This window comes from Nematolebias whitei, chromosome 7 (genome assembly GCF_014905685.2).
Source record: "Nematolebias whitei isolate Nwh7 chromosome 7, NemWhi1, whole genome shotgun sequence".
NCBI classification, from domain to species: domain Eukaryota; kingdom Metazoa; phylum Chordata; class Actinopteri; order Cyprinodontiformes; family Rivulidae; genus Nematolebias; species Nematolebias whitei.
The window spans coordinates 41643496-41662618 of record NC_056504.1 but is presented as its reverse complement, the minus strand read 5'-3'; the positions used below and the strand labels follow the sequence as shown (position 1 = coordinate 41662618).

General features: G+C 37.1%; 2 protein-coding genes across 4 annotated transcripts in view; both read right to left on the bottom strand.

The window, feature by feature from the left end:
• Positions 1 to 3874: 3874 nt before the first annotated feature.
• prkag1 (protein kinase, AMP-activated, gamma 1 non-catalytic subunit) lies at positions 3875 to 12103 on the bottom strand. 2 transcript variants are annotated; one of them, XM_037679580.1, is made up of 13 exons: positions 12034 to 12103; positions 10555 to 10606; positions 10370 to 10470; positions 10216 to 10297; positions 10067 to 10125; positions 9883 to 9928; positions 9742 to 9796; positions 9250 to 9376; positions 8080 to 8245; positions 7958 to 7995; positions 6645 to 6791; positions 5262 to 5361; positions 3875 to 5159 (listed from the first exon to the last, which is right to left on the bottom strand). In XM_037679580.1, the coding sequence occupies exons 1-13, from the start codon at positions 12040 to 12042 to the stop codon at positions 5149 to 5151; spliced, it is 993 nt and encodes a 330-aa protein (XP_037535508.1). In that variant the 5' UTR covers positions 12043 to 12103; the 3' UTR covers positions 3875 to 5148. The 2 variants fall into 2 exon arrangements, with proteins under 2 accessions (XP_037535508.1, XP_037535507.1); XM_037679579.1 differs by having other exon boundaries at positions 3875 to 5361.
• A 4421-nt stretch (positions 12104 to 16524) lies between these two features.
• Positions 16525 to 19123, bottom strand: part of rhebl1 (Ras homolog, mTORC1 binding like 1) — a 7378-nt gene continuing 4779 nt past the window's right edge. The window contains exons 7-9 of one of the 2 annotated variants that reach the window (XM_037679577.1): positions 17446 to 17527; positions 17245 to 17360; positions 16525 to 16682 (exon numbers count right to left, since the gene is read on the bottom strand). In XM_037679577.1, coding sequence (XP_037535505.1) covers positions 17268 to 17360; positions 17446 to 17527 — 175 coding nt within the window. In that variant the 3' untranslated portion in view covers positions 16525 to 16682; positions 17245 to 17267. Of the gene's footprint in view, positions 17361 to 17445; positions 17528 to 19123 lie in introns of both variants that reach the window. The other variant, XM_037679576.1, reaches the window with a different exon arrangement.

The window sequence follows — 19123 nt, the reverse complement described above, 5'->3', positions numbered from 1 at the left end:
CGGTTAATAGTTGTTAATAAGAATATTGCAGTCAGACACTGAACATGAAAAAAAACAGGAGCGCAAGTCCACCCACTTCGTATGTGATCAGCCATTAAACGGTCATCGTTAGTTATTATCATCTCCATATGTTAGCGATGATAATAGGCTCTGTTTTTAGCTTTGTTAGCGTTCATAATAGCTTCACGTGGTCAGGTTTAGAGTAAAGGGCCTGGCGGTTAGGTTTATGGTCTTGGTTAGGTTTAGGCACAAGGGTAAGTGGGTTAAGTTTAGGGTTGGTTCTCTGGGTCAGGTGTAAGCTTACGTTTACGAAAAGGGTTACATGAGCTAGAAAAAAACAAAAAAAAAAGACACTTCCTGGTTTACCCTTGTGCCACGCTGCCTATTGTCAGCAATAATAACGATAATAACGTACCTTTAAACCTACTAGGAGGTAGGTGGGACAGTCTGACTGCTACATATGGGGATGATAACAACTAATAACGGCCATTTAATGGACTGATAACATCCGAAGCCGCTCGTACTGGCCGGGGTGATCAGCAAACTGGAACAGCTGGAATGATTACAAACTAACATCGGGTGTGTGACAGGCTGAACAGAAACTGAGGGCAAACTATGGCAATGGAGAAAAATTAATCTAAAACGATCAGGTTGAACGGGCAGCACGGTGGCGCAACTGGTAGAGCTGCTGCCTCTCAGCGAGCAGGTCCTTGGTTCAAACCCCGGTCCAGGGGCCTTTCTGGGTGGAGTTTGCATGTTCTCTCCGTGCATGCGTGGGTTTTCTCCGGGTACTCCGGTTTCCTCCCACAGTCCAAAAACATGCACGTTAGGCTGATTGGTAACTCTAAATTGTCCCTAGGTGATTGAGAGAGTGAATGGTTGTTTGTCTCGTTTGTCTTTATGTGTCCCTGTGATGGACTTGCGACCCGTCCAGGGTGTACCCCGCCCCTCGCACAGTGATTGCTGGACATGGGCACCAGCGACCCCTGTGACCCAAAATGGAATAAACGGGTAAAGACAATGGATGGATGGATGGATGGATGGATGGATCAGGTTGAACAAGTGACGGAAACAAGACATTCTCCAAGACTTGAATCGGGCAGGTGAGAAGCATCATCCAGGACCCCCCACATACTTGAAAATAGAAACAGGAACGTGGCCAGAAGGATCCGAGACCCCCTCAGACTTGGGAACAAGAACTGGGGGCTGTGGTAGCAGCTGGAACCTGGGTAAGGAACCATTGCAACAGAGTCTTGTGACTATTGATTATTGCTTGGATGTAGACCACAGTGTTTTTCAGGTATAGAAAATTCTAGACTTGTGACTGAGGAAGTATAGATATTTCCATCAGGGAGAAAGAAGTCTACGCCTTAAGTCCAGTGATGCAGCCAAACCTTCCCCCATCCTCTCCAAGGTGTCGTCCATCTCCTGAACCCTCACCTGGCTGTATGCTGGATTCAAGACTGGTCAGATCCTACTGTAACGACTGGTTTGATTGATCAGTTTGACTGATACTCAGCTGCACTTTAAACAGAAGACAGAACAGAGTGAAAGGAACGTTTGAGGCACCATTGACTAAAAGCAGACATTGTCCAGATTTAGTTTATTTTGATGCTCGGTGATAAGACTTCTGTCTTTTGGGTTGATTGTGAGTAATAATGAATGAGACCAAACAGATTGAAAATGTTTTTTTGAAAATGGTAACTTTTAAAATGAGGTGATTTGTATTTATATGCTATTAAATTTAAAGTTTTAACAATTAAAAAAATTTAACAGCGCAAATAAGAAAATTAAGTTGTGTTGTTTGAATAAATGCATAAATGTTAAAAGATAAAGCATTTGATTACATTTTAAAACCAGTAAACAATGTACATTTAACATGGTTAAGTCAGGTCCTCTGGTCAGATTCTTCTTTGTTGAAACGTTTCATCATTTATCCAAAAAACTCCTTCAGTCTAACAAAAGACGAAATGTTTCAACAAAGAAGAATCCGTCCTGACTTAACCTTGCTGGATTTATCTACCTGGATTATCAGTATGCAGACAGGTACATTGCAACATTTCTTTTTTCAACCATTAGGTGGCAGCACCGAGCAATAAACGAGTAAAAATCATTTCAAGCTGGGTAGTTTATTTTAGCTACTATGTTTTGGACTTGTAAATTATGTAATCATATTTTTTAATGGGTTGTAATCTTTACAACAGTTCTATAAAGCCAAAGAAAAAACAGTTTAAAACAAAAATTAAATCCTAGTAAGACAATTATTAAAACGGGCCTAATCATGTACTGCAATACCAGATGACGTCACATGGTCGCTTCATTCAGGTACGTTCACCTCTTTAGGGAACTTACTTTCAGTGTTGACACTATCAGCAACTAATACTGATATTTTGATTTAATATTTCTTTTTCTTTGGAAGCCAGCACTGTAGCATGTTGTTTGTTTAGTGTTTTTATGCTTACAGGACCTGCTTCTTCAGCTGCACGCATGCAAATTATTTCAGGTACAGTTTGTGTATAGTTTCATTTCTGATGGACAAGAAAAGCCAGCTGCTTAGCTGCTGACCACACATCATTTAAAACAAACAGTTCTCAGAATGATCTCCAGCCGCTGCCCCCCAGGTTTGTGTAAGACCACACCACTGGACGGTGTTTACACAAACCACAGCAGGCTGCAGCTCTTCTGGGTTAAACCTGCGCAGAGTACTTCTCCTCTGAACTCTGGGAGAAAAGCTGAAAGTAAAACCCACGAAAGTTACATTTAAACTTTTACACAACCTGAGTAATAAATATAAATATATTAGCTAAATCAGGAGAGTCGAAACCTTTTCATGCGTAGGCTAAAATGGTCAAGATGAACATCCCCGCCAGTAACAAAAAAACTGAATTTATAATAGGTTGACCACCTGATCACCCTTTTGGACCATGGATGGCTCGAACGCGATCGAAGTACTGAAAAATCATACAGCTGGCAGCCGTAATAACAGATCATGGGTTTGAAGAGGCACTAATGAAGTTTATCAACTTGCATGTAGGTTATACTACTTTAAATTTCCTTCCACCGATCATTAAATCAACTGCAATTTAATTTTTTTATCACTTGCTATACTTAGCCAAATTTTATGAATTATTATTCAAGTGTCTTTTTGGTAGAAGTCAGTCAAAGTTTGTGGTGCTTTGTACCGTGAAATGGAAAACAAAACAACAAAAAATAATTACCGTACAGCAAAACGTTTGTGTTGCATGTCATATTGCTTATTTCGAAAACTTTTTTTTTTAATGTTTTGCCGTTAAACCTAAAGATCTTATTTAAAAAAGTATCACCATTAAATTTGCAGGTCTCCATGTGATTCAAATTTTTAAGCCTTGCAGTCGTGGGCCACAAAAAAAATCACTCCAAGGGCCACAAATGGCCCGCGGGCCGCACTTTGAACAGCCCTGAGCTATATGTGAACATTGTAACTGTGCTTTGTATCAAGTTACAAGAAGTTACTTTTCTACATGGTCAGTTTTTACTCGATTTCTTTTCCAGTCCCTAACATTTGGTTTTACAGCAGCTTTAACAACACGTTTATGTTCCTATAGAAGACTATATCAAAAAGTTTACAAAAAACATTTAAGCGTTCAAAAGGTGGTTTATGTAATCCTACAGTGGAAAGATTTATTAGGTCAATAAAGCAAAAATAAGCCCACCAGTTCTTTAGTGAGTGTTTGAGAATGAAAACATTTACTGGAAGAAAGTAAGAAAGTGTCAAGGACTTTTATTGGTCATCTTTTAAATTAAAATGTCAGTGCGTACTAGTACAAAAACTGCATTTACATGCACAATTTGTTGTACAAAAGCAAAACACAGAATGTTGCTCACAACTAATGCTGGTGTTTAGTGAGATTTAGTGACTATGACTCTAAACTCAGTGAATAAAATGCTAAATAATTAAAATATTAGATGTTCTGATTGTCGTCACTGACTGTAACTAAACAAAACGTAACACGGTTAACAAGAGAAAAACTCAATGAGATAAATTGTTGAATTAAACTTTATGCAATAAACTTGTTTTCCAGAACTGAAATAAGAAGTAAATCTCTCGCATGACACTGAAACCTAAAATATGATCCAGAAGCAGAAACGATAAATTATAACAATCCATTTCACGCTGACTTAGACATGACAACACAAAATGTCAACAAACATGAGAATCGACAAAACGCAGAAGAATGATTATTTTCTTTAACCAGGTCGGTCCGTTTCTGGAAAGTTTTCTCCCAGGTCGTCACTGTGCCGTTTGTCTTCACAACAGCATGAATAACAAAAGGAAAAGCAAACATTCAGCTGTTTTTAAGGGGGAAAAACAAGCCTGGAAGCTAAAACGTGCAAAAACCCCAAGAACGATTCAGACTGCGGTCATACGTTTTTCATGTCATAATTTTAAAAATAACTAAAATGACTTTCCAAGGTGTTTCGTTCCAACGGCACATTAAACTAAATAATTAATAAATACCTGAGTAACTAATCAATGTCTTTGCAAGTTGGAAGAGTACAAACATTTGATAGTTAAATCTTCCCAAGTGAATTGAATAAACAAGCTAAATGAACAAGAAATAAAAACAACTTGAGATAATTCATATATTTACAGCAGGAGCCTTTATGAAAACATCTGCAGTGCAAAAACTCTGTTCACGTGCCACAGTCTGATGTTGCTCCGAGACAAAACTTTCTCTGTTTGTAGGTTTCAACCTTCACAAGAAAACGAAATGTTGGCAACGTGAGCTCAAAGGGATTTCGCTGCATAAGGTAGTTAAGAAGCATGCCTGTAATCACACAACACGGATTACGAGGGGGAACGATGCTGGATTACCCTGAATGGCCACAACAACTCTTCAGAGGCTTCTGTTGTCAAATCTCTTCAGGTCTTAGGTTCTTTGGAATTTGGCTCAATTTAAAAAAGGTTCTGTATTTCCTCTCCTGCTACAAATATTAGCTGCTGTATTGCTAAAAAAAAAACTTCACATCTTCTCCAGAGAAGTCTTCACAAGTAGGTTACAGGAGATGAGAAGAATCTCCGATGTGCTTTTGTAATTTTGTTTTTCCCACATGCTTGTTTTGCTCCCTTTTACTAACTCAACATAAAAGTTATTCAGAACTCCTCCCTCAATTTGTGCCTGTGGGGGAATAAAATGTTTCCAATATAAAACTGCAACAAGCGTGATGTTGCTGCTTGTATTAAAACGGTGCAAGTTTCTCGAGTTTCGGACTGCATTTACCCTCTTCTCCATTGGTGAGCACGAGGGCCTGGAGGATATCTGAAAGGGAAACGATTCCCTTCACCACTTCATGCTCGTCCACCACCACTAGTCTGTGCACCTGAAGGAGACGGAGGAAAACACAGCTCAGCTTTGTTAAACACTGGAGAAAAACAAGATGAAATGTGCACACATTTGTTCTTTGATACTAAAGGTCAATAAGGTTTTAATTGTATTAAGAAACAAAGTCATTTAGTGTTAATTTAAATTATATTCTGACTTCACAAATTAAAATCTTCACTGATCACAAAACCAGAAAAAGACACACTGATCAGTCTTTTGGGTTGGGCTTGACAAGGAACATAAAAAGAAGATTAAATAAATTTAGGTTATAATTCCTCTCAAGTTTGAGGTAAACCAGAAGTGACGTGACAATTAAGACACTTTTTACAGTTAAATTACTGTGAAAAACAAATTTATATTTTATCCACTAAATGAAACAAAAGCTGTTTTTTGTTTGTTTTTTTGCACTGAAGGCTCCAGAGTTACTCATAAATCTGGAGTGACAATACATTCATGAAGTAATATTTCTTTACCGAGAACAATCCTGAGTCATATTACAACAAGCAACACCATTTCTTTTTTAGTTTTTTTATTAGATCACTTATGTAAGAGCCATATTAGTGAAATAAGTAGCATGACTTGACAGGTGGGCACGCAGCTTTGACACTTGGGTGGAGGGTGTGTCAGTGTGTGTGTGTGTGACTGTCACCAGATATAAATGACGTGCTGACTGGCGTTCTGGCTTTTGTATGGATGAGGGAGTTGGGTCATATTTTCTGTTGCCCGTGTTATAAGATGCCATATAGCGTTATGCCATTAAGCATTTATTAACTGTTTGGACCTGGTCAGTATGCGTCTCAGATTGTGTAATGTTTAAAGCATGGAAATTTGAAGCGGAATAAACCGATCATGACACGAAGAAGTGACCTGGAGTGACGTCAGTTTAGAAACGCGCGTCGGACAGAGATCCCCAAATTTAACCCAGCGCGGCCCTCAACACCATACGTTTGCTACATAATTAACTTAGATCAGCTCCGCGCAGCAGGAAGAGTAAAGCATCATGATGTAGACAGCCAAAACTCAATCTGCTGTTTCTCTTTTGATTTAAAGTTTGGTGCTGTCAGTTTTATAGCCTCCATGGAAAACACTACAGTCAACAAATATAAAAAGGTGACCTGTGTCCACCTGGGTCTGTTTTTACATTAGTACTAATCAGAACTGATAACTGCAGCCATTCTATACCTTTCACCATTGAGTAATAAAATATAACTAGTCGTTTTTTACGTGTTTTTTGTTGTGCAGTGTGAATGGAGGTTAGGTATATTGACCTCCACTCCTCACCTCGGCCTCCACCAGTCTGTTGATTATAGCCTCCAGAGTATCGTTTCTGTTGCAGGTCAACACTCCCTCGAAGTACTGAGAGCGGTGCTTCAAGGCTTTGGTCACCGTCACGTCCAGGTTGTTGTACGTCTTCTCTGCTGCCAGATTCTGCGCAAAGAACAACATGATGAATGAGGCGTCCTGCGTTTTGGTATTTTTATTTATCAAACTCACAAGAATCAGCCATTTAGCAAAAAAAATAATAATTTAAAAGGAAACAATTTGCAACATGAGGTTTTCTCTGCCCTTCAAAATAATGGGAAGCTGATATGTTTATACTCATGGTTTATTTGTCCTGACTGATGACTTCTAGCTGTTTAAAAGTGTGCTAAAGGCTAAATCTTCCCTCTGCTGCTACCCTACAACATTTGTGCCAGTGACCAGACAAGTTATCAGTAGGAGTCTTTGTGACTCTGAATGTGATTTCTCAATTCTACAAACACTTGTTTCACTTCAGTGTGAGGAAATATCCCAGCATGCATTCATTCTGCACCACCACTTCACCTTCTTGTGACCTATGATGATCCCAGTCACAATGAAGGCTTCTTGTATTTAACCAACAAAGTTCATGCTCAATAATCCAGGTATACAATCCAACAATTTTTAGTCAGGTCATCTGGACAGTTGCTTTTTTTTTGTCCTGAATTGTTTCACCTTCCATCCAGAAGGCTTCATCAGTCAAGGAAACGCACAACACAAAACTGATTCTCCTCCCAACAGCTTACTCCAAAGTGGAACAAACCAGTTATGTTGGTGCCAAGATGGTCTCTTTGGCACGCCCCCTCCTCCGGTGCCGGCCCTCTTCCTCGTCAACAGTCGTGTCAAACTAGTTCAAAACCAACAAAGTCCATGCGCAATAATCCAGGTATACAATCCAACAATTTTCAGTCAGGTCATTTGGACAGTTTCTTTGTTTTTGTGCTGAAACGTTTCACCTTCCATCCAGAAGGCTTCATCAGTCAAGGAAACACAACACTTTGTGTATTGAGTTTTTAAAGCACTGTCTGATACCAAGTTGATTTGAGTAAACTTACAGGATTAACAATATTTCACACTTGCTCTGAAGAAAATGCTTTTTGGAACAATTGTATCTGCACAGGATATTTTTTCAATGTATGCATGTGAATTTGAAGAGGAAAAAAAAAGCCTCATAGCAATAAGGCACAACGCCCATTTTCTTGTAAAATATTAAAGGTTATGAAAGAATTTTGGTCAACGATGGATAAGATTTTGTTAATGCAGCCAGTTGTAGGCAAAGCGTGTGTTTTACTTACTATAACATCAAACTTCGAGTATATGTCCACCACTCGACCTGCGAGACAGCAGAAAAACAATAAATGAATTCAACAGGTTATTAAAACAAAACCAGAGACGTGATTTCAACCAGCCTGCATACCTTTATCATCCACAACAGGGAGCGCGGACACTCGCTGCTCAACAAAAATACCCAGTGCCGTGTACAGAGGCGTGTCCGCACGGACCACTGCTATGTTTTGGAATGTCCCGATATTCAGTTCCTCTAAAGTTTGCTTTAAGAAAGCGGGTCTCGGCATCTCTGATATCTAAATACAAAAGATGACATACACTTAATGAAAGCCTTCATAGAATTGGTGTTTTTATATGATGTTTCTCTTCTTATAAGAAAAATAAAATTAAAATACCATAATAAATGTATGTGACCCATCACATCAAATCAAGGATTGTCACAAAGTGGTTTGTTGAGATATAGGCAGCTATAATGCATTGGTTGAAATATTAACTACTTTTGAATGTTGTCATAAGTTGATAAATAAATAACTTTTCTATGGATAACTTGAATAAAATGGCCAAAATATAATTGTTAGGAATATTTTGAAGCACTTTTCTGAACAGTACCAACAACTAAAAGATGCTGAACAGAAAAGCCTTATATTCTTGCTACTTTCACCTTAGCAAAGGTTTTATTTACAGCTGGGAAATAAATCCATCCTTCCATCATCTTTACCTGCGTCTTCCTTTACGGGTCGCAGGGGTCACTGGTGTCCATGTCCAGCCTTCACTGTGTGAGAGGCGGGGGACACCCTGGACAGGTCTCCTGTCCATCACAGGGACACATGGAGACCAATATCCATTCACTCTCTCACTCACACCTAGGGAGTTACCAATCAGCCTAACATGCATGTTTTTGGTGTGTGGGAGGAAACCGGAGTACTTGGAGAAAACCCACACATGCATAGAGAGAGCATGCAAACTCCACCCTTTTTGTTGAGAGGAAACAGCTCTACCAACTGTACCACCGTACCGCCAGCTGGGAAATCCCTATGTTCCAATATGGTTGGAGATTTCCTCTTTCAAATCACGACAAGAAATCCAAAAACAGGATTCAGACCAATTAAGTAGGGGTATCCCCAGTTAGCAAGACAAATCAAGCCATATCTCTGGCACCGCTTGATATCAGGATAATCCAGGTATCAAAATGCAGCTTAAAAAAAACAGGAATCTGAAAATGTGCTTCGACATTTTGACCATTCAGATTTAATCCTTGGTTCGATGTGATGAGTCACATATGTTGATTAATAAAACTTACAAAAAGCTTCAGAAACTTAAGAATCCTCTTGTGCGTGAGAATATAAAGTGTGTTCCCTGTGAGGGGGTCAATTACAGGCAATCTGTGAATCTTGTTCTTCAGCAGAGATGAAACTGCATCATACAAACTGTGGCACAACAGGAGAGCAAGGTAAGAGAGATCTAATGGCGTTAGTTTTCCAGAGACATGTTGAAGGAAGGAAACAACATTGTGCTTGTTCATCATCTGTTTGGGTCTTAAAAAAACTAGCAACTTCACAAACAAAAGTAAAAAATGTAGACAAAAATAAAAACGATTCCTACAAATATATTTTTATCTGCATGACGAGAATATAATCAACTTCATTAGGTGTAGCAGATGAAAGTCCAAATAAGGATAGAGTATAGCTCAAGCTAAACTGGGAATAAAACATACATGTTCATAAAAAAGACATTTGGCAACAAAACGAAGGCAAAGGAAAGACAGAAGCTTGTCAAAGCTACTGCTGCTTACCTTGCATTGGGAGATATGCAAACCAAAGGCTTAAAGGAGTCTTGAAGGTACAACTCTGATATAAAGAAGAAAAGAAAATTAATTAATTCTAATGAATAAAAAGATTTATCTTCATGTTCGTATGTTAATTAATATTCGCACCTCTCCATGTTTCGATTTTGTGTTCTTCCAACTCGTATATCTGAACCTAAAAGATGAAAGTAACAAAATGGGTTATGGATCCAGAGAAATAATAAAAAATTGGGTATTTTTATGATTTTACATCAAAAAAGATTATTACAATTTTAGTTTGATATATTCAACTATAAGACAATAATCATCTTACCAAAGGAGACTTGTAATAACGGTGAAGAATGTTAATAAAGTCTGTGATGGTTAACATACCTGAAGCCACAGAAAAGAGAGAAACAAAAAGAGTATTACCGGTACTTATTTGTGTTTATGCCACAAAACATGAATGAAAATTGCTCTTACCCACAAAGCACTGCTTGTTACTGTCCCACAGCGGTGCTGCTCTTACCCCATTAGAAACAAGAGCAAAGAACGCCTTCTTCACCTGGAAAACGATTAGCGCAAATAATTCAGGAAGAGCAATTTTTATATCTTTATATATGTGAATCTGTTTTACCTGGAGTGAAGTATCAAATACAACTAATTTGGAACTCGTAGGTACAAGATCATAACAACGGTGGGACTTCATAAACCTGGTGTACACGTTGTTGTCGCGATCTAAAAAAACAAGAACGAGATGAATGAAGACACTCCTCTGGCAGTGTTTCTACTCTAAATAACTAATAGATTTAAACCAATTACCGTCAATGAATGGGTCCTTTTTGCCCTCGAGATCATCAATAGTTACTGGAATCTGAAAAATACCAATAAGGTTCTGAAAAATACCAATAAGGTTCAGAAAATGTATGTTTCTGTGAGAAAGGCCAGTTAGCTCGGCGTTTGTACTAGTCCCGGCTGGTTATTAATTAATTATATTAGTCAGCCTTGATTACACGGAAAGAAAGAAAAAAGCAAAGCAAATAAATTAGTGTAAAGCCTGATAATAATTTATAACAACATTTTACATGAACCAAAGCTGAAAATTACTTTTTCCCCATTTCAGGATAAGAATGAATAACTTGTTTGTATTTTTAAATAAATCAAAAGGTGACGCAATGTGTATGCAGCTTATGCCCGCTATGTCCATTTCGAATAAAATTAATCGATTGATTAAAACTGACTGCACAAATATATATATATATATATATATATATATATATATATATATAGTACTGTCATGATGAATGCTCAGTAATCCAGGTAGATAAATCCAACAAGGTTGAGTCACGTCCTCTGTATATATTATAAGTATATTTAATATTGTTTTAAAAAGGTAAATTTGACTAAAACAGTTAATACTGAACATGCCCAATTATTTGTAAGTGAACGAAGAATAAATAAGAGAATAAGCCTAAACCTTTATGTATTTCAGTAGCCTTTTTATCACTATTTTATTCTGGAGTATTTCACATCTCTTTATATGTGGTACAAAAACCATTGACTGTACTTTGTATATTACTGAGTAACTAGTGAGAAGAACCTCGGCCCAGTTAAAACTATTGGTCCAGTGTAGACAGACTGGATAAAACTTTAAACTGCTCTAAATTAGTCCTGTAATCTTTGACGTATTCCAGGTGTCATGTGTCGAGTTCAGTCCCTCACCGCAGGTCGCGTCTGAGACAAAAACTGTTTATAGTTTTATGACTAAGGATGCGGCTAACTGTACTTTATATCAGTCAACAAACTGGTTAAACATCAAACTGCTTCACTCCCTGCTGTCGCAACAAGTTAGCTGACACTTGATATACGACCAAGTCTAAAACTTCTCAAAACAATTTAAAATAATACTGGCTCTAAAAAAAAAAAAAAACGATACTTCGTTTGTATAATGAGGATGTTAGCTTGCTAGCTAACGTCATAATCAGTTAAGGAGCCAGTTGATGTGACTTTTTATTTATTTCGGCCAAGGCTTTTATTAGACACGAGTTGCTTGGATTAAACTTCATTAAGCACTGTGAAAACAGTTGTTTTAAAAGTTGTACTTATATTTCGCTTTTCTTTCTGTCCTAGCCTTACACACAGTTAGCTCCAAAACTAACACGAATTAGCTCGCTAATTGACTAGCAGCTAACGTTAGCGTGTTTTTAGTATTCAGTCATTTTATTAAAGTGGACAGGCTATGTGTTAATATATGTATATAAATATATATTTATACATCTAGCAGCAAGCAGTTTAACTCACACACTCCATGTTCCATTAGCTGAGAGGCTTTTCTTAGACTGACGGACCTCACAAAGCACGGAAGATCTTCTTCCGCTAAATGTAGCGGTTACCGTAATAACTGTGGTTGTGCCGCAACAACAAAATAGTGCGCATTTATTTTGCGATTATTACCTCCAATCAGTGAGAAGATAAATCACTTTAACACAGTGACTTTACTGCAAGTTGAGATTTCAAAAATCTTAAATAGAGAAAAACGCATTGGTACCAAAATTGTGTTTAAGAGAAAACGTCTATAGGGATTACGGTAAAGCGTTAAACAGTACTGTGCAAAAGTTTTAAACTAATGCTATTTATTTATTTATTTATTTTGCATTTTGCATCCATGGAGCAACATTCTATATAATTTTTAAATATTTTAGGTCAATAGTCTTTAAGCTTTCCAGAAGTCTTTCATATCTGTACTCTATTTGTACACTTTCCTGTTTTAATAGTCAGGAACAAGAACTGGACTAAAATTAATAAGTGATAAGTTAATAAAGCAGCCAAATTCTAAAGAAAAAACTTTGAAACACTCTAGAAAGCCAGAACTTTAGATTATTGCAAGATATCAAGAATATCTTTCTGACATGAATCAAAAGTATAACGAAATAAGAGACTATAGACTTTCACACAACATACAGTATTATTACAGTAAAAACAGTTCATTTCTCACATTTTCTATTTACATAAACCCCAAGTACTGTCAGCAAGTGAATTAAAAGAGCTTGAACTGAGAGCAGTTATAATTCATTTTAGATCTTGAATATGCACATTTCATTTAAAGGCTTCTACATTTACAAATTGAGGTAAGATCCCCTTCGGTCAATAATTCCTTTAGATGCATAAGTGGGGTCAAAAATGACCCCGAGGGTTGTTATTCTTCAAAATCTCTGAAATTAAAAGTTTTTTCTCTTCCATATTCCAGGTATTCCTCATGAAACATGTTTGTGACTTCAAGCCATTTGGATTTTTTTTTTAATGTTTTTATACATTTTAAGAAATTGCAGTTTTTGTGTCACTACCCCAGTTTTTCATAAGCGGGGTCAAAAATGACCCCAAGCATTTCCTACAGAATCTCAAGGGTTTGCTTTGAGAAACTTTGATTCTTACCAACTGTGACTATCAGGATATATTTTCTGTCCCACTTACACATTTGATACCTGCAGTCTCACCACCAGGAGATCAGTTTGACACAGAAGCATACATGTAAGTATTATCATCATTTATCAACTCCATGACTTTTCTGTGATAGAATATCATGTTTGTCAACAAAGTAGACACTAGTTAGCTAACTACAAAATAATATTAGTAGTAATGTTAGTACTCATTACACTAGCTTAGTAAGCCAGCTGATATTACTGCACTTGTTGTGTAGAGACTCATATTCACAATTCCTTGTAACAAATGCTAACCTGTTAGGTAACCTATTGTATCATTATTGAATATTGATTGGTGTGTGTGTACACATGCATGTATGTACCTTTACTTACATATAAATGTCCAGACATTTACTTAGATAGCTACATATTGATTTATAGTTTTGTGTCATTCAAACGTTGTCTGTTTTGTTTTCTCACCTAGACTATCATGGCTTCTTGGAGGACAGCTAGGATACCTGAAGACCTTGCTCGAGAAATGATCCTGAATGGATGGGATGAAGAGCCCATAGGTGGGACTGACTCGGGGTCTGACATCTTAGATGTAGAGGATACAGATTATTGTCCACCTGGACATGTCAGGCTGCCTGGGAACCAACCTGCCTCTGTCGAACAAGATCAGTCAGACATGGAGGAGTCCTCTGAGTCCTCCAAAGAGGGAATTGATATTGTGTCCAACAGAACGAGCCACAAGGGCTCTTACTGGACAGAGTTATCTCCTACTCAGGCTAAAACACCAAGCCACAATTTACTGAGAAGTTGGTCAGGGCCTGCACCTGGGTTTTGCACCATCTCTCAGATAGATGCATGAAAGCTTTTAATTACTGATAGTATATTAGAAGAGGTGTTGACGTGCACAAACATGGAGGGAAGAAGAGTCGCAACAAACAGAGGAAAAGAGTGGAAAAATCTAAGCAAAGAGGAGCTCATGGCCTTCATTGGATTGACCATTCTTGCAGGAAGTGAGAAGAATTGGGATGTACCAATCTGTGTGCTCTTTGGGAGTCCTCTACACAACCAAGGTACCCTGAACATACTAACATACTGTACATCACTGAAGCAATTGGAAGGTGTGGAGTGACAAAAGTTGCAAACAAGTAACAGGAGAGAGGCACAGAGGGCCAACAGAAGAGAAAGAGGTGCCAGATGTATCCAAGAAACAAAGATTGCAAAACCACCAATTGGTGCTGGAAATGCAGTACCCCAGTGTGCAGTGGTCCCAGCCAAAAGCAAATAGTTTGTGACAACTGCACACAGTGAATAGAGAAAAGACGTTTGTGGGCACATGTGAGTGGACAGTGTTCTGGTCGTATGTTCATCCTCTTTTTCGTCCTTCAGACAGATGGACATACTAACAATAATTTTGAAGATTTTTGATGTTATTTCTTGTGGAAAAAATGTTATAAAAAGTTGTGAAAAAGCATGTTAAATGTAAAATAAGTTTTTTGTTGACCCAAATATAATAAATATAATCGCCTTTAACAGAAATTAAAGACAGCTTTTAAATTCATTGCAAAAACACATTGATTCTTATTGGGGTCATTTTTGACCCCACTCATGGAAGAATGGAGGTATTGGTCATTCATGCATCCAAGGGTTAACCCATACATAATGCGTTTAGACTTGTGACATTTGCTAAAAGAGGATTATCACTGATCTTTTTGATGCCATTCTGTTTATTGATCATGCGTGTCAAACTCAAGGCCCGGGGGCCAAATGTGGCCCTCGTTGACATCTTATCTGACCGCAAGATATGTGAAACATAAAATGCTTTTCTATCTCTTGAATTTTTTCAGTAATCTTTAATTATGATGTCGAAAGCACAACAGAACATCAAATGAGACCAATCAAAACTCTTGTTGAGGAACCTGTAACAAAGAAAAGATGTTGGGTATCTGATTTGAGTTAGTGCCGTTTCTGAAATTGGCCCTTAGTTTGAAAAAGGTTTTAATTTTGGGCCCCTTTTGTGAGTTTGACACCCCTGAGATTCTAAGGGTTTGACTTGTGTTCTCCTCTGCACTGAATGCATTCACATTGCTCGGCTGGTGTTTTATCACTTGAGCGAATCCAAAATGTTGGATCTCAAGGATTTGTTGTGTTAGGAAAATAATAATCTAAACTTATAGCGCAATTAGGTCACAAAAAATTACAGCATTGTTTCACTCCTTTTTCTTTGCAGACTTAAAAGACCGAACAGGAGAAAAATAGAAATTTTAATGGGCTTTCATTTGTTTTTAACTTTTTCACTCAGCCTTAGTTAGAAAATGTGCTTTCCATGAAGGAGAAAGTTGTTTTCTATAGATATCAAATGGTTGATAAAAGTTGTTTCTGGTAATAAAGCAGTTTAAATTAGCGTTTTCTTAAATCTTCATGAGTAACAAACATGTTTCTCAAGTTGATCTAAACCACAAGCTTGTCTTTAGTCATTTGAAATGAGAAAACATTTCAAATTTAACAAGTTAAACTGCATCAGTCTTCAAAAATTTTGTATCGTTTATCCTCAAAAACAATTAAAAAAAACATTTGAGTTTATTTTTACTAATTTGTTCATATTTCAGATTTTTTTCCTATTTTTAGAATAACCATTTACAATAAAGTTTGTCAAAAATAAACAAATTACATCCATCAACCTCAGCAATGCCGCCAAATTAGACGCATCCATTGAATAACGGATTTATTTATTTACAAAACGGTTTACAGCAAGATTTCTGAATTACTTTTGACCCACAAGCGAATAACGGTGTTCAGGTGCACAACATCTGCACCCAGGGTGTCAAAAAAAAAAAAACAAGCACCTTGTGTCAAAAATGAAGCTGATGAGGGAGTTTGAAAATCTGTAAGGCACAAGACACAGCATCACCAGCTTCTGCTCAGCTATCTGCAATTTTCCATCATTTCACCGTTAACGTAAATCACCTGGTAATGTAAGAAATGGTCACTACAGGTACAACATGAGGCATCTGGCAAAAATAAAAAATAATCTACAGTTGTCATATAGGCTTCAGGTTTTATGGGGAAAAAAATTAAGTGTCTGGCAGTGACAATTTAATAGGCTACAACCACCTCAGGCATGTATGAACAACTTAAAATTAATGATCTAACTTCAGCATCTTTACAGACATGAAATGTTAAAATGCATTTAAAAAACTGAAAATCAACAAAGTTTAGAATTTTGATGCGCACATAAGGTTGAGCTCTACTTACAAGAAACGAGCACAAACTTGCATCAGGTCAAATATCAATGGTACCCAATCAATTTCTAATATTCTATTGTATAAAAAAGGGCCTAACTGGTACATAAAGATCTATTCCAATCTACACTAAGTATTGTACATAAGGAAACATCTTTATATTACAGTTTACAGGAAGAAAATAAACTACAAAAACAAAGGAGGAGGATCTTGGCATAGTTGTCAGATGTACGGTCATAGTCCTGATGACACAGCTCCGTGGCTCGTTGGTGAGAAGTACCTGAAGATGAGTCGATATGATTACAGTGAAAACTGAAACTACAGTGAGCTTTCTTTGTGTTCAAGAAAATCCATGAACTGAGAAAACAAGGAACAGCACATTTAAAGCAATGTGACTCAAAGAAGTTGCTGAAATACAACAAACGTATGCAAAAGTTAGGAACCAGCCTTCACTGTACATCAACTCAAACAGGAGCCAGAAGGACACACGATGAAGTCTCAAACTTTTAAAGGAAGTTTTGCTAAGGATTTTTCTTCTCAGAAAATACGGGTTTAAATCAAAAGCACAATCTTTTTCCAGATTATATTTTAATTTTTTTAAGAAAACTGTTTATATTTTTTGGCTGGGGGGGAAAAAAAAGATAGATCCTGCTCTAGAAACCTCTTCCCATGATAATAGTTGCATTTGGTAACAACTGTATGAACAGCTGCTTCGTTCTCTAAATTAATCTGGTATCACAACAACGGAGAAGAACTGTTCCACTGCAGCAGCGTTGCATCGATGAGGTCACAATTGGTAAGCTGGTGACGTTGTGCCGCCTGACTCCAGTAAATTAGCTTACTACTGATGTTCCTGGATCAACTTTTACATCACTGCACACTTCTTCTCCTCTGGAGGTGCGTTCCCGTCAGCCTTCTCCATCTCCAAAATGATTCTCTTGAAAACCTCCACAGCAGTCTGTGTTGAAGGAAAACTGGGTTTCAGGTTGTGAACCTGTGTCTAAACTTCACGCGAAGTAAACGGCGAGGATTTACACCATTACCTCGTTCTCCTTGGCAGAAGACTCCATGAAGGCAGCACCCCAGGAATCAGCGAGTTTTTTCCCCTCCTCTGGCTTGATAACCCTTAAAATAAAAGAAAAAACATCTTCTGTGATCCACACAATGATTCAAAGCAATGGTTTCTAGGACGGTTTGATTAGGTCAAGTCAAGTCAAGTCATCTTTATTTGTAGAGCACAATTTAAAACAGATAAACTGTTATCAAAGTGCTTGGGCTTATTTGCTTTTCATGTACAAGTTTGTGATGACTCATGATCTGTCAAAGTTAAACTAAATTAAATAAAATGCCAAAATCCACCATATTACAGCCAAAATTCAGATTTCACAAATATGTTGCGTTACATTTTTTATATTTTTAGTGTGCGTTTTTCTTAAGCATGTTTTTGCACTGAAAAAAGGAGTGGCTCTTAATTTCATTGTATTTGCGTATAATGACAATAAAGGCATTCTGATTCTGATTCTAGTTCTGAAGTGTCAATTCACAGGAGTTAAACAGAAAAAAGTAGCTAAAAGGGAGTGTGACATCTTTGTATACACAGCTTTAACCCACTGATTTATCCCTACATTATAACTGAATGCGAGTCAAGAAAACAAATCAAACTTGATGCAACAAACATGTTTTTCCACATTCAGATAAATAACACAGTAGAAATTATTCAGTTTTATTACAAATATATATATATTGGATTTATTTCCACTCTATATTTTTTTCCACACATAAAAGCAGCAAGTCAGTATAAAAAGTACTTAAATAAACGAGTCATAATACTGCCTGGATCCACTATGATCTCATCTATACATTACATAAATCTATTTATTGACACCGACTATACAAGCTGCAATATCATACTTGAATTTTTTGTTAGATGTATTTCAATAAGTGAGTTGGTTTTGAGTTATCTCAAATGGAAAGCTTCCTTTACATGTTTCATATATTGCCCTCGTTATTCTTTTGTTTCTTTTATTGTATGTTTGTTTTTTTTAAGTATGCACCTGAAATTACAAAGAAAAGAAAAAGAGGAAGAACTAATTAATTTTTTTTTTTATATACAGTATTTCTAGAGTTCTCCAGTAGGGGAAGCTGCTTGCACAATGTAATTTGACAATCTGCTGTCCAACTCCACTCTGACCATCAGCATCAGGAGTTGCTGTAAAAATGTGACTTAGTTTTGTTTTTTTATGTTATAGCTTATGAAGATGGAGGCTTATAGCAGAGAGAAAAGGGATTTACATGTTCGAATTGAGACGACGCTTGTTGGGGGGGGGGGGGGCAAATAATTGTTGCACTGAGAAACACGCAAAAAACCAACAAGACACCTAAAAATTTCCATAAATCAAGCTTAATATGACATAATGAGAAGTGTGAATGAGAAAATAACAGGAAATGCTCAGTTAACTTTAAAGCCTTGGCCCAAACAGTTTTAGGGTATTTGAGACTGAAAAGCCCCCCTTATTAAAATAAATAAATAAAAAAAAACTTAGAATAACATTTTATTTTTTATCCTGATGCATGCTCAATAATCCAGGTAGAAAAATCCAAGAAAGTTCAATCTGGTCCTCTGGACATTCAAAAAAACAAAAAACAAAACAAAGCAAAAAAAAATGTAGAAACGTTCGTCTCTCATCCAAGAGACTTCCTCAGTCTGAGCTGCTGTTTTCA